Source organism: Lynx rufus, unplaced genomic scaffold, assembly GCF_022079265.1.
Source record: "Lynx rufus isolate CCGP_SWC_20201006 ecotype Redwood Valley unplaced genomic scaffold, mLynRuf1.p SCAF_1, whole genome shotgun sequence".
NCBI classification, from domain to species: domain Eukaryota; kingdom Metazoa; phylum Chordata; class Mammalia; order Carnivora; family Felidae; genus Lynx; species Lynx rufus.
Genome location: NW_025814823.1, coordinates 117,077,319 through 117,092,206, shown reverse-complemented (window position 1 = coordinate 117,092,206; position 14,888 = coordinate 117,077,319). Strand labels below are relative to the sequence as shown.

The window sequence follows — 14,888 nt, the reverse complement described above, 5'->3', positions numbered from 1 at the left end:
TTAAATATCAAACATTCACATTTTCTTCTTTTTTTTTTTTTTAAGTAGGCTCTATAACCAACATGGGACTTGAACTCACCACCCAGGTCAAGAGTCGAATGCTCTACCAACTGAGTCAGCCAAATGCCCCAAACACTCACATTTTAAAAATTTCCTTACATAGCTATAGTGATGACCATTTTCACTAATAGTTAGATATACAATCCTGCTTAAGGACTTTGCATTACAATTTTTGTAAAATGAATAGATGATTGAGTTTCAAAAATTTTAAAGTATTCAAATAAAAATTTACTTTTTATTCAGACTGTCAAATATAGTTGAGAGTAACAAAAATCTACTAACCATAGCATAGGGAAAATACTGTGTATACTCAGTATCTGATTTTTTCTCAATCTAAGGACGTGTCGTAAATAATTAAAATCGGACCATCAATAACATGTAACTTTGAGTTAAAAGAGATTTTCAAAAGAGCTGAATAGAATACTTAACTGAATAAGAAACTATCCCGAACCGTGGGGCTTTCCTCCATTTCTTTTCCAATGCCCTGGGGAGGTAAGTTCGGGATAATCGGCTTCAAGAACTTGAACTCACTAGTCCCCGAGCCTCCCGTCAGACACACCTCATACTGGTAGCTCTGCGACAGCGTCCCCGCGCCGCTGACGTCCACCAGGTGGCCCGGAAAGTGGCCCTCGGGCCCCGAGCAGCGACCCGCAGACGCCGCCCGGCTCCGCCTGCACAGCCGCACCGCCACGAACACCAGCACCGAGAACAGGAAGAGCGACGACACGGACGCCAAGGCGACGACCAAGTAGACGGTGAGCGGGTCGGCCCGCGCCTCGGCCGCCGCCACCTCCGGGAGCGGCAGGTAGGGCTGCGAGAAGCCGTCCACCAGCAGCACGTGCAGCGTGACGCTGGCCGAGCGCGGCGGCTCGCCATTGTCCCTGACCAGCACCACCAGCCTGTGCTTGACGGCGTCGCGCTCGCTCAGCAGCCGGGCTGTGCGCACCTCGCCGTTGTGCGCCCACACGCCGAACAGCCCGGGCTCCGTGGCCTTGAGCAGCTGGTACGACAGCCAGGCGTTCTGGCCCGAGTCGCCGTCCACCGCCACCACCTTGGTCACCAGGTAGCCCGCCTCGGCCGCCCTGGGCACCAGCTCGGTGCAGGGCGCAGAGCCGTTCTGCGGCGGGTACAGCACGAAGGGCGCGTTGTCGTTGTCGTCCAGCACCAGCACGCGCACCCGCGCCTGGCTGCTGAGCGCGGGCGAGCCGCGGTCGGCCGCGCGCACGCCGAACTCGAACGCCTGCAGCGCCTCGTAATCCAGGGACCTGAGCGCGAACAGCTGCCCGTTGTCCGCGTTGATGGACACCAGGGAGGCCAGGGGCAGCTGCGGGTCCGCGGGCGGCAGCAGCGAGTAGGTGACCTGGGCGTTGGCGCCCGAGTCCCTGTCCGTGGCGCTCACGCTGCCGATGTGCAGGGCGGGGCTGTTGTTCTCGCGGACGCGCAGGGTGTAGGTGGTTTGGCTGAAGGCGGGGGCGTTGTCGTTGACGTCGGAGACCGTCACGGTTATGTTGTGCTGCGTTTTCAGCCTGGGGGTCCCCAAGTCGGTGACGGTGATGGTGATGTTGTATTCGGCCTGGCTCTCTCTATCCAGCGCTCCTTCAGTTACCAATGTGTAGAAATTCTCCACTGATGGTCTTAGAAGAAAGGGGAGATTGTCATCTATAGAGCAAACAATCTGTTGATTTTGTCCAGAATCTGCATCCGATACACTGAAAACTGCCACTATGATGTCTGGCAGGTTTTCGGGAATGGGACTGGTGAGTGAGGACATGGTCAATTCAGGAGTGTTGTCATTTACGTCCAGAACCTTGATGACCAAAGAGCATTTTCCTGATAGTCCCCCGCCATCTGTAGCCTCAATATCCACATGGTAAGATTGAAATTCCTCAAAATCCAAAGTCTTTCTCAGTCGAATTTCGCCTGTAATTGCGTTTATTTCGAAGGGCTGATTAATGTCATCTACCTGAAATAGGGCGTAAGATACTTCCCCAAAAGATCCAGCATCTAAATCCCTCGCTGAGACGGTGATAATCAGAGAGCCCAGGGAATTGTTTTCAGGGATTTGCGCCTCATATTGCTCCTGAGCAAACTCGGGGGCGTTGTCATTGATGTCCAAGACCAGTATCTGAATCTCCGTGGTTCCAGAACGCGGCGGAGACCCACCATCCAGTGCTGTGAGGGTAAGCCTAAACTCGGGCTGCTCCTCCCGGTCCAAGGCTTTGTCTAGCACCAGCTCCGGGAACTTCCTGCCGTCGCTGCGATTGCGAGTGAGAACGTGGAAATGAGGATTGGAGCTGATTATGTAGCTCTGAAGACCGTTGCTACCAGCGTCTAAATCCTGTGCCATTTTCAAAGGAAATAGCTTTCCTGGTGTAGTAATTTCTGATATTTTTAGTAGCATTTCTCTGGTTGGGAACTCTGGGGCGTGGTCATTTATATCTCTGACTCGTAAAGCAGCCTGAAAAAACTGCAAAGGATTTTCCAGTAATACTTGGAAAGGTAGCACACAGGGCTCAGTGGAACCACACAGCTCTTCCCGGTCCAGTTTCTCATTTAGCAGCAAATCATAAGTCTGTGGGTCAAGCTGCAAATGCTGTCTGTTCCCCTTGAAAACGACCTGAGCACCCCGCTCAGCCAGCTCTCCTCTCTTGAGTCCCAGATCCTTTGTCAAATTGGCCACAAACGTGCCACTTTCTGTCTCCTCCAGTACAGAATATTGAATCGATTCTGAACCCACTTCCCACAAAATCATCCATATAATGAGGATAGTCACTTGCCTTTTCTTGCGATGTACTTTTGTTTGCGCCATTTCTATTAGGTCTGATTCCAGAGGAAAAAATCCTTTTCCAGTCCCAATCACCACGTCCATCATCTACCCTCCGTAATCTCTTTGCTGTTGAATTTCGAATTTGTCTTATAACTTCTCTGGTGACGACTGCCTTCCTGAATACTTCTAACTTTGCTCTAGCTGTAAATGTGTCCTGTATTTGAGGGGAGAGGGGGTCTCTGAATAAAATGGAGTCCACCGAATCTGCAGAGCTTTATTCACTCTCTTAGCCTGCACTGCCACCACGCGTTCAAATTGATAACTTCAATATGATAACATACAGGCAATAATATTCCCCAAATCTGAGCGTTATAAAGACTTTGAGGTGGAGTCCGTGTTTCTCAAACCATAGTGTGTGAACCATATGCATAAATAATTACTTGGGAGTCTTGGGTTGTTTTTTTTTCAAAGTCAACTTCTGGTCTTCTCTCTAGATCTTGAATCAAATTCTCCGGGGGTGCTAACTGAAATCTGCACTTCAATCTTTGTCTTTAAGTGATTCTCATGCATACTAACGTTTAAAAATCACTACCCCAAATAATGTATATTTACTATAATCATCTTGTATTCTTTGGCAATGAAATTTATCTCTGACGAATAGTGTGATTTGTGAATTCAAAATGTACATTATTTGTCCCAACAAACAAATCAATAAACTACAAAATGTAAATGTTGGTTAGCAACACCAATTATAAGATAAAAAAAACTATTTCTCTAAGTTATATGGCTCATAAAATGACATAAACAACAGACCTACTTTATTTTGTGCTTATACCTGCAAAATAAAGGAAAGAATTAGGCTATTAGAAGGAAAACTGAGGCCAAGAAATACTTAAGATAGAAGTATCTAATCAATTCAATTATTTAAAAGAGGAACTAGCAACAATCAATAGTCTGTCATGAGTACACATCTTGGGATTTTACTTCATTTTGTACAGGTAGAATTGGTCATGATTTTTATTAGGATTGTTTATATTATTGTAATTTTTAAATCAAATTTAACTCCTATAGTAATTAATCGAGGCCCAAATATATTATCCTGTTGTAAGGACATAATGCAATGCAGAAAATAAACATTCACCTCTACCAACCCTCCCACAACAAAGATGACATGAGTTTCTATAAATAAACATCAAATAAGGTAACGTGAAAGGTGAATTACACTTGAGTGGATTCCACAGAATTCAATGATGGTTCATCATGGCTTTATCCATTTCTATCTCCTCAGTTTCTGTTCAGATTAATAGGAAAACATGTCTTTAAACATCCTGAAAATACATGAACTGGGTCAGTGCACATATAACAACACAAAATGCGCCAAGCATAATTTCATTTCAGATTGATTTCATATATATTGAGAGATTAAATCAACTGAGTTCAACCAAACTTCACTTCAGGTAAGAGCCAAAATGATGAAAGAGTAAAACTGAGGATCTTTTTCAAAATGTTTCAACTCTAGGTAAAATAAGTAAAGCTAAATAAAATCTAAACTCTGACCATATGAAATAATTTTGTACTTAAAAAGCACTCTATCTATCCAGAAGGATAAAAAAATAAGATCATGGTGACCAGTCTCAATGGTTCACTTGATAAATGTTACTGAGAATAGATTTCCTTGAGGGTATGAATGACAAAATAAACTGATGAAGTAAAACCAACAACCATAAACACATTAGATGGGTGTAGTTTCTTCTTTGAAACAGAGCTATTTCTAGCCCAACCCTAAAGATTTCCTTCCTTCAGTGGATATTCTGACTCCAGCTTAATGGCATCCCTGACATATGCGCAGTCCTTTATTTACTCTCTTGACCTGCAGCACCACCACACATCTTCATAGATAGCTTACTGAATAATTTTTCATTTTAAAGCAAATTTTACTAGCAGTACAGCATTTGTAGAACTCAGTTTAGATCACTGAAATATCTTGGAGAACATTGCTATTTATTATAGAAAGAAGAACAGAATATCTTAATGTATCCTTCAAGGGTGTCAGTTGGTATGTGAAGAAACTGCCTTTTTATGGAAATGGATTACTTTAGATTCTTTCAGGAGAATGCATCTCTGCTTTACTCTCTTTTGTTTTGCTTGCTAGAGTAGAATTGAATTGACATTTATCAACTTGTCTCACAAGTAATAACTCATTAGCATTTATTGTGGAACAAGTTCAGTACATACAAAGCAAACAGCATAACTTCCATGTACACATCACCCAGCTTCAAAACATCTTGTCTTGCTTCATCTATATCTTTCCCTCCACCCTCCGCCTCCCAGTCAATGTTTATTTTTGTATAGTTATTTTAAGGTAACATTTACACAAATTGAAATGCACCAATCTTAACTGTGCCATTTTAACAATGGATCCATCCATGTAACCCACACCTCTTTCAAGATATTGAACGTTTCCTTCATTCATTGGGAACATTCTTACTCATATTCCAGCTTAATTTTAATAATTAGGTGGCAAAACCTTGGTTTCCTCTAGACACAACATGTAAAGGTAAACAATGTAAAAAAACACCATTTCCAATACTCATGCCAATACTTATGTTTGTGTATGCTTATGTGAAGTGACAGATCATTAAGATTAACTGATTATTATCAAAGAGCTGAAATAATACTTTGATGAAACATTATAAAGTATATTAAACTTAATTTTATTTAGTTAGCTTATAATTATTGCATAGCTGATCAAGCTGATTTCCACTTTTATGCTACAAATGTTTGTTTTCCTTTCATTCCATTATACATTTTAAAAATTCTTCAAGTTTACTAAAAATGAAAGATAAAGACTAACCCTCATGGTTCATCTTAGAACTCTTTAATTTTGTTATAAATCTCTTAAAATCTCATTTAACTATATGCAAGGAAAAACAATGACTCAGGGCAAAGATGCAGATATGTAAGCAATCACTTAAAGAACACTCTCAATTCATGGGAGAAAGAAATGATGCATAAAAGTCTGAAAATATAAAGGAATTGATGCTAAACACATTTGAAATCTCAAATGTTTGGGGAAGACTTCCTTGTTAGATGTCTGTCAGTTTTATTTTTTCAAAGAATCAACTTTTTATTTCATTGGTTTTCTCTATTATTTTTATTTGGAATTTAATTGGTTTCTTCTATTATTTATACTATTTCCTTCCTCCTGCTTCTCCTGCTTGCTTTGGGTTATTTTTCTCTTATTTTTCTAGATTCTGGAGGTGGGAGATTACATGATTGGGACTTTTCCTCTTTTCTTTAAAAAATTTTTTTAAGTTTGAGAGAGAGAGAAACATCACATGTGCACAGAGGCAGGGCAGAAAGAGAAGGAGAGAAAAAGAATCCCAGACAGGCCCCACGCCATCAGTGATGAGTCCCACGCAGGGCTGGAACTCAACGAACTGTGACATCATGATCTGAACTGAAATCAAGAGTCAAGATGCTTAACCTAGTGAGCCACCCAGGCGCCCCTTCCTCTTTTCTAATATGCATTTAGTGCTATAAATGTCCCTCTGCACTGCTTTAGCTGTGTCTTATAAATTTTAATTTGTTGTCTTTTCATTTTTAGTTCAGCTTGATGTATTTTTTATATTCCTTGAGACTTTGCCTTTGATCCATGGATTAATTAGAAATGTTTCGTTTTCAAGCATTTGAAGATTTTCCTGTTACTTTATGTTTTTTAGTTTGATTCTATTGTGAATGGAGAACCCACACTGTATGATTTCAATTCTTTTAAATTGATTGAAGTTTGTGTATGGCCTTGTTTACACAGTCTATTTTGCATATTTTTGGGAAGCATTTGAAAAGAATGTGTATTCTGGTATTTTTGGCTAGGTGTTCTGTAAATATGGATTACATCCATCCTGTTGAGGGTGTTGTTCGGTTCTGTGTTCTTGCTGATTTTCTGTATTGAAGTATCCAACTTTTATTGTAGATCTATTTCTCCTTTCAGTTTTGTCAGTTTTTGCTTCACGTATTTTGTACCTTTGTTGTTTGTAAATATGTATACGTATTTAGGAATGCTATGTCTTCTTTTATCATTACCTAATGTCCTACTCTGTCTCTGGTCATTTTCTTTCCTCTGATGTCACTTTATCTGACATTAGTATGGCCACTCCTAATACATTTTTATCAACATTTGCATAATATGTTTTCCATCTTTTTACATTCAACCTGCCTATATCATATTTGAAGTGAAGTTTCTTGTAGACAGCATACAGTTGGTCATTTTTAAACACATTATATCAATCTCTTTGTTTTGATTGGTGTGTTCAGACCATTTGCATTAAATGTAATTACTGATATGTTAGACCATTTACATTAAATGTAATTACTGATATATTAGAGCCTAAGCCTGACATTTTATTTTTTCTTTTATATTTGTTCTGTTTTTTGTTTCTGTTTTCTTTTTCCTGCTTTTCTTGTAGTTTATTAGGACACTTTTTTAGAATTCCACTTTGATTTATCTATAGCATTTTTTGGTGCATCACACTGTATAGCTTTTATAGTAGTTGCTCCATACTTAACTTATTACAGTTTACTGGTATGTCATTTTACCAGTTCAAGAGAAAGGTAGAAAACTTACCTCCCTTTAACCTCCCCCATTTAAAGCTGTTGTAAGTTTTTCCTCAATATATACTTAGAACTAATCAGACATAATCATATATAATTTGGGATTCAACCATCAAACATAATTTAGAAAACTCAAGAGGAGAAGGAATGTCTATGGCATTTAACCAAATTTTTATTTACTGTGTTCTTCTTTCCTGATGTTCCAAGATTCTTTTTTTAATTGATTCCTTTCTGTTTGGAGAACTTCCGTCAGCCAGTCTTTTAGGGTAGGTCTACTGGCAACAAATTCTCTTCCTGAAAGATATCTTCACTGGATATATGATTCTTTTAACATTTCTTTTCTTTCAGCACTTGAAAAATATGTGTCACTTGTTTCTGACTCCCATGGTTTTTGGTGAGAAATCTACTGTCACTGCCATCAAGATTTTTTCCTTCTCTTTAGTTTTCAGAAATTTAGTGTGGATTACCAGATTTGACGTCATGAGGGTTTTCCCCTGTTTTCAGCATGTCACTCTTCTGCTGTGAAGTTGCCAGGATATCCCTGCATCCTGTAGCAACAAATATCAACACTTCTCCTAGGGGAAGAAACAGAAATGCTCAAAATAAAGTGAGGGACTCACTTTAAAAGAGGATGGAGAGGAAAAACCAAAGATTTAAAATAAAGGAGAAATATAAGAAACTAGAGATATTATTGAGAATGTTCAATAACTGACAAAACACAAGGCTCAGAAAAAAATAAAGTTAGGAATACAGTTATTAAGGAAATAATAGTAGAGATGAAATGATCCCAGATATGAAAAGGCAGGAATTTTTAGAATTTTTAGGATATTACATGACATATATACTATATAGCACATCAATGAAGTGTAAAAGAAAACTAAATGCATTTTCAGACATGCAGAGACAGAGTTTATTTTTCATGTGCCCTCTCTTAGGAATCCACTTGAGGATATACTGTAGCACAGAGAGGACTTTAAAAATAGGAGATAAGTAATCTATCAAACAATGGGCTTAACTAGGAGAGGTATAAAAACAAGATGATAGTTTTGTACACATTTAGAGATCATTTAGTCCAGACAGAAGCAGAAATAGAGCTTCAGGTAAGAGTTATGGGAACCTGAATTATTTAGAAATATTTGAAGATATGGTAAAGCCAACTGATGGAGTCTAAAATGGTGAATCTGTAGCACCTGGGTGGCTCAGTTGGCTAAATCTGACTCTTGATTTCTGTTCAGGTCATGATCCCAGGGTTGTGGGATCAAGTCCCACATCAGGCTCTGTGCTAAGCATGGAGCCTGCTTGGGATTCCCCCCCCCTCTCTCCCTCTCTCTCCCTGTGCCTCTGTCCCCCACTTGTGTGCTCTCTCTCTAAAAAAGAAAAAGTAACCTAAAGTAAAGTAAAATAAAATAAAATGGTGAATTTATTTTATCTTGATTCTAGGAACACCGTATTTTCAATGGCACAGGAAACACAACAGTAGATCAAAGGAGCAGAAAATACAGTCCTTAAGTAATATGGCTCTGCAATGAGCAATGTATTTTACTGCGGTTAAAAAATGTAACACAAAATTTACCATCATAACCATTTTTAGGTATACAGTTCCATAGTGTTAAGTACATTCACATTGTTGGGAAGCAGATCTCCAGAACGTTTCCATTTTGCAAATCTGAAACTCTATACCCATCAAACAAAAACTCTCCTTTTCGTCCTCGCCCAGTCCCTGGTAGGCACCATTCTACTTTCTGTTTGTATGAATTTAACAACCTTGGATACATCATATAAGTGGAATCATACTGTATTTGCCTTTTTGTGACTATGTTCTTTCACTTAGAATAATGCCCTCAAAGTTCATCCACGTTGTAACATGTGATAGGCTTCCCTTCCTTTTTTAAGATTCCATACATGGGTATTTGGGTTGGTTCCACCTCTGGCCAGTTGTGAATACTGCTGCTATGAACATGGGTGCACAAGTATCTTTGAGACCCTGCTTTCAATTCCTTTAGGTATATACCCAGATATGGGATTGCCAGATCATATAGAAGTTCTCTTTTACACTTTTTTGAGAAGACTTCATACTGTTTTTATAGCAGTTGCACCATTCTACAATCTCACCAACAGTGCACGGAGGGAACAGTTTCTCCACATCCTTTTGAACACTTGCTATTTTCTGTTTTTGGTTTTTTTTTGATAGCAGTCATCCTAATGTGTGTAGGGTGACACTACATTGTGGTTTGGATTTCCATTTCTCTGATGATTAGTGATGTTGAACATTTTTTCATATGTTTGTTGGTCATCTGCATATCATCTCTGGAGAAATATCTAAGTCCTTTGCTCATTTTTTAATCAGGTTATTTGATTTTTTTGTTTTTGTTGGGTTGTAGGAGTTCTTAAATATTATGGACATTAACCCCATATCAGATATAGTATTTGCAAATATTTTCTCCCATTCCATAGGTTGCCTTTTCACTGTTGATGGTGTTCTTTGGTGCACAAAATTTTTTAAGTTTGATGTAGTCTCATTGGTCTATTTTCGCTTTGTTCCATGTGTTTTGGTGTGAAAGCCAAGAAATCACCACCAAATTCAATGTCATGAAGCTTTTCTCCTATGCTTTCTTCTAGGAATTTTATAGTGCAATGAATATTTTGAGAAAATCAGTCTCTTATACATAGGAATTGGCGTGGCACTCACAAATAGGCCATGATCTCCTGTTGAATATAAACAACTTCACAGAACAACATCATTAAAGAGGGATTGTGATCAGATGGAACAAAACTGCAATAAGATGACATCATGATCATGCTTGAGCACAGTCAAAAACAAGAACATTGTATAAACCAAAACAATGCCCAGAGTACTCTGTCCTGGCCGATTATGATTGAATGCTGGTTTTTAAAAAAACAATTACATTTTAATCTCCCTTTGTTCTTCTCGTTTCCTGAATACAATTCAGTAAGATACCCTATAATAGAATTACTCCCATTCACTGGAAGCATCCAGTCCAGGGCTACTTCCTTGAGCCATATGCAAAACTACCAAACACAAGCCTTATACTTTTTTAAGGAGCTATTACTAAGGTAACCAAAGCTTTCCCAGAATGTGCAGTCTCCCTTGTTACAACAAGTCAATAAACTCAGCTTTGTTCTGATCCAGTGTGTCCTTGTGATCTTTGGTTACAGGGCATTCATAATATAATGGTCATTAAAAGTGAATTTTTAATAGTGATTTCAGATTCTACAACAGATATATAGACAAAAGGGGGAATTCTATTCTTAGCTATGGTTATGGAGTAAAAATGTCATCAATCTGGACTATATAAAAGTATAAGTTAATTTGACAGAGGTTGTAAAGTGTAAGGGAGAAAGAAGTAAGAGGAAAAAGTAAGAATTGTATTTTTTCTGTCAGACAAGTAAATGAAAGGAACTGTTGTTATGAACAATAAATGGATGGTTTCAGCTTGTTCAGGGAAGTACTGGAAAATAGTGACAGAGCTCTATGTAAAGGATGAATGAGAGAAGTTTTAAGTGTGCTAGGTACTAGACAACAGTAGCAGGAAATTAAGGAAATTGTTTAGACTTTATGAAAAGGTTACAAACATATTCTTTAGTAATAAAAAAAGAATATAAAAAGGACTAGAGATAAAAGGTTTAAAGGTACTTTCCAATGGGATAAAATGAAAGTGTTGGCAAAAATATGGAGGAACTGGTACATTCAGACAGTACTGAGAGCAGTGTAAACTGATACAACCACTTTGGAAACTATTTGGAAGAATCTACAAAAAGGGAACATGTACTTACTAAATGAGCAGCAATTTCACCCCTAGGTATATACCAACAGAAATGCATATACATGTTTGCCAAAGGACGTGTATGAGAATGTTCAAAGTAGTACTATTCAAACAGGCAAACTGTGCACCAACCCAAATATCCGTCTATAGTGGGATGGGTCATAAATTGTAAAATATTCATACAGTGGAATACTATACAGCAATGAGAATGAAAAACTAAAATTAAAAGCATTGTCACGGACAAATATCATAAACATAATGTTGAGTGAAATCAGCCAGACACAAAGCAGTTCATACTCTACTATTCCAATTATATAAATTCAAAACAGGCAAAAGTAAATCATAGTATTGGAAGTCAGGATATTGTTATACTAGGGCTGGTAGTGACTTTAAGGGGTAATTTGTGTGGCACCTGAAATGTTAGTAACGTTTCATTACTAACCACCAAGATGCTGGTACCAGGTATGTTAACTTTCTGAAAACACATTGAAATTATGATTCGTTCCCTTTTCTGTATGTATAATTCAATAAAAATTGTTTAAAAAATGTTTGCCAGTATGGATGAAAGCTAGGAAAGAAGAGTAGTTAGAACATTGTTGCTTTTTGTCAAGTTTTCTCACATATTACATTCATTATCATTTGCATGTATTCCTTTGAAAACAAAATAAAATTATGTAAAACCTTTTTATTTTTGCTATTTAGCATCAAAAACAGTGTGATGAAACAGAATGGACAGAATACAGAGAAAAACAGTATTTGATTTCATTAAGACAGCTTATCCTGACAAATACCATCAAAAGCAAACATTTTAGGAAAGTCAACAGCATGCATAGATTTGGGATGGCACTGTGTATACATAGATGCAGGGACAGAAAATTCAGTTTTCCCAAAATTGGGCAAGATAAAGTTGAAAAGGATAAATTCAGGGAAATCATACCTGAAGGTGGGATTTTTCTCCATGACGCTCTCAAACTCGGTATTTGGGGAAATTAGAGATAAATGACAAAACTCACAGCATTGTGATCAGATCCCTAACTGAATCCAAAGCTATTCCGGAAGGTGGCGTTTTCCTCCATTTCCTTTCCAATGCCCTGGGGAGGGAAGTTCGGGATAATCGGCTTCAAGAACTTGAACTCACTAGTCCCCGAGCCTCCCGTCAGACACACCTCATACTGGTAGCTCTGGGACAGCGTCCCCGCGCCGCTGACGTCCACCAGGTGGCCCGGAAAGTGGCCCTCAGGCCCCGAGCAGCGACCCGCAGACGCCGCCCGGCTCCGCCTGCACAGCCGCACCGCCACGAACACCAGCACCGAGAACAGGAAGAGCGACGACACGGACGCCAAGGCGACGACCAAGTAGACGGTGAGCGGGTCGGCCCGCGCCTCGGCCGCCGCCACCTCCGGGAGCGGCAGGTAGGGCTGCGAGAAGCCGTCCACCAGCAGCACGTGCAGCGTGACGCTGGCCGAGCGCGGCGGCTCGCCATTGTCCCTGACCAGCACCACCAGCCTGTGCTTGACGGCGTCGCGCTCGCTCAGCAGCCGGGCCGTGCGCACCTCGCCGTTGTGCGCCCACACGCCGAACAGCCCGGGCTCCGTGGCCTTGAGCAGCTGGTACGACAGCCAGGCGTTCTGGCCCGAGTCGCCGTCCACCGCCACCACCTTGGTCACCAGGTAGCCCGCCTCGGCCGCCCTGGGCACCAGCTCGGTGCAGGGCGCAGAGCCGTTCTGCGGCGGGTACAGCACGAAGGGCGCGTTGTCGTTGTCGTCCAGCACCAGCACGCGCACCCGCGCCTGGCTGCTGAGCGCGGGCGAGCCGCGGTCGGCCGCGCGCACGCCGAACTCGAACGCCTGCAGCGCCTCGTAATCCAGGGACCTGAGCGCGAACAGCTGCCCGTTGTCCGCGTTGATGGACACCAGGGAGGCCAGGGGCAGCTGCGGGTCCGCGGGCGGCAGCAGCGAGTAGGTGACCTGGGCGTTGGCGCCCGAGTCCCTGTCCGTGGCGCTCACGCTGCCGATGTGCAGGGCGGGGCTGTTGTTCTCGCGGACGCGCAGGGTGTAGGTGGTTTGGCTGAAGGCGGGAGCGTTGTCGTTGACGTCGGAGACCGTCACGGTTATGTTGTGCTGCGTTTTCAGCCTGGGGGTCCCCAAGTCGGTGACGGTGATGGTGATGTTGTACTCAGCTTGGCTTTCTCTGTCCAGTGGCTTTTCTGTAACTAGGGTGTAAAAGTTCTTGAATGTGGGTTTCAAGAGAAAGGGAAGATCATTCTGGATGGAGCAAACCATCCTACCGTTGTCCCCGGAGTCTGGATCAGAAACACTGAAAACAGCAACTACAGTCTCTGGGGAGTTTTCTGGGGTTGTGCTTGTGAGCATCGACATGGTCAGTTCGGGGGCGTTGTCATTCACATCCACAACTTCTATAGCTACAGTGCATTTTCCTGAAAGGCCCCCACCGTCTGTGCCTGCAATTTCCACGTTATAGTATCGAGTTGCCTCGAAATCCAATGCCTTTTTCAGATGAATTTCTCCTGTTACTTCGTCTACTACAAATGGTTGAATAACTTGATTGCCTTGGAATAGAGTGTAGCGTACATTCCCATATGTTCCTGCATCTAAATCTTGGGCAGAGACAACGACAACTAAGGAGTTTGGCGGGCTGTTCTCCGGGACCTGTACCTCATAGAGCGACTGTAAAAACGCAGGGGCATTATCATTGATGTCCACGACTTCAATACGGACTGCAGTGGTCCCGGACCTAGGTGGATCCCCACCATCCAGCGCCGTAAGGGTTAAACTGAGTTCAGACTGCTCCTCCCGGTCCAGCGATTTGTCCAGCATGAGCTCTGGGTATTTTCTGCCATCTCCGCGATTATGAGTGACAACATGAAAATGGGAGTTGGGGCTGATTGTGTAGTTCTGAACAGTGTTGCTACCTATGTCAAAGTCCTGAGCTATTTTCAAAGGAAATACAGTCCCAGGCTGAACGCTTTCTGGGATTTTGAGGAGCATTTCCTTGTCTAGGAACTCTGGGGAATGGTCATTTATATCTGTGAGCTGCAGATCAGCCTGAAAAAACTGCACCGGGTTTTCCAGTAATAACTGGAAGTACAGTATACAGGGATCTGTCACTCCGCACAGCACCTCCCGGTCTAGTTTTTCATATAGCAGCAAATTCCCGGTTTCTACATCCAGTTCCAAGAGCTGTTTGTTTCCTTTGTAATGGATTCGCGCGCCTCGAGTAGCTAGTTCCCCCACCCTGAGCCCCAGGTCCTTTGCCAGGTTGGCCACAAAGGAGCCACTTTCTGTTTCTTCTGGAATGGAATACCTAATTGAGTCAGAGCCAGCCTCCCACAAAAGCATCAATATAGCAAGAAAGAGAACTTGCCTTTTCTGTGGCGTTTTTGCTAGCGCTGTCTCCATTGTTCAGACCAAATTCATGTGGTGCAGTTTCTTCACCTCTGTATACGGTCGACCCAGATGATTTGATTAAATAACCTTGAATTAGATCTTTCTGACTGACTCGCCCTAGAATGATGTCCTCTCTGAAGACATCTGCCCTTAGATCTTACCTAAAATACTTCCGTCTTTCAGGAAGCATTCATTATTCTGAGTCCCAGCTTAATGGCGTCCGGCATAGTCACAGAGCTTTTCATTCATACTCCTAGC

At 41.5% G+C, this 14,888-nt stretch overlaps 2 protein-coding genes across 2 annotated transcripts; both read right to left on the bottom strand.

Moving 5' to 3' along the window:
* Positions 1–484: 484 nt before the first annotated feature.
* On the bottom strand, positions 485–2,869 carry PCDHB6 (protocadherin beta 6). Its single transcript, XM_047100089.1, has one exon. The coding sequence runs from the start codon at positions 2,867–2,869 to the stop codon at positions 485–487; it is 2,385 nt and encodes a 794-aa protein (XP_046956045.1).
* A 9,385-nt stretch (positions 2,870–12,254) lies between these two features.
* Positions 12,255–14,642, bottom strand: LOC124526783 (protocadherin beta-5). Its single transcript, XM_047099978.1, has one exon. The coding sequence runs from the start codon at positions 14,640–14,642 to the stop codon at positions 12,255–12,257; it is 2,388 nt and encodes a 795-aa protein (XP_046955934.1).
* Between the last annotated feature and the right edge of the window lie 246 nt (positions 14,643–14,888).

Coding starts and splice junctions, on each gene's coding strand:
- PCDHB6 (XM_047100089.1), bottom strand. CDS start 2,869: ATGGCGCAAACAAAAGTACATCGCAAGAAAAGGCAAGTGACTATCCTC.
- LOC124526783 (XM_047099978.1), bottom strand. CDS start 14,642: ATGGAGACAGCGCTAGCAAAAACGCCACAGAAAAGGCAAGTTCTCTTT.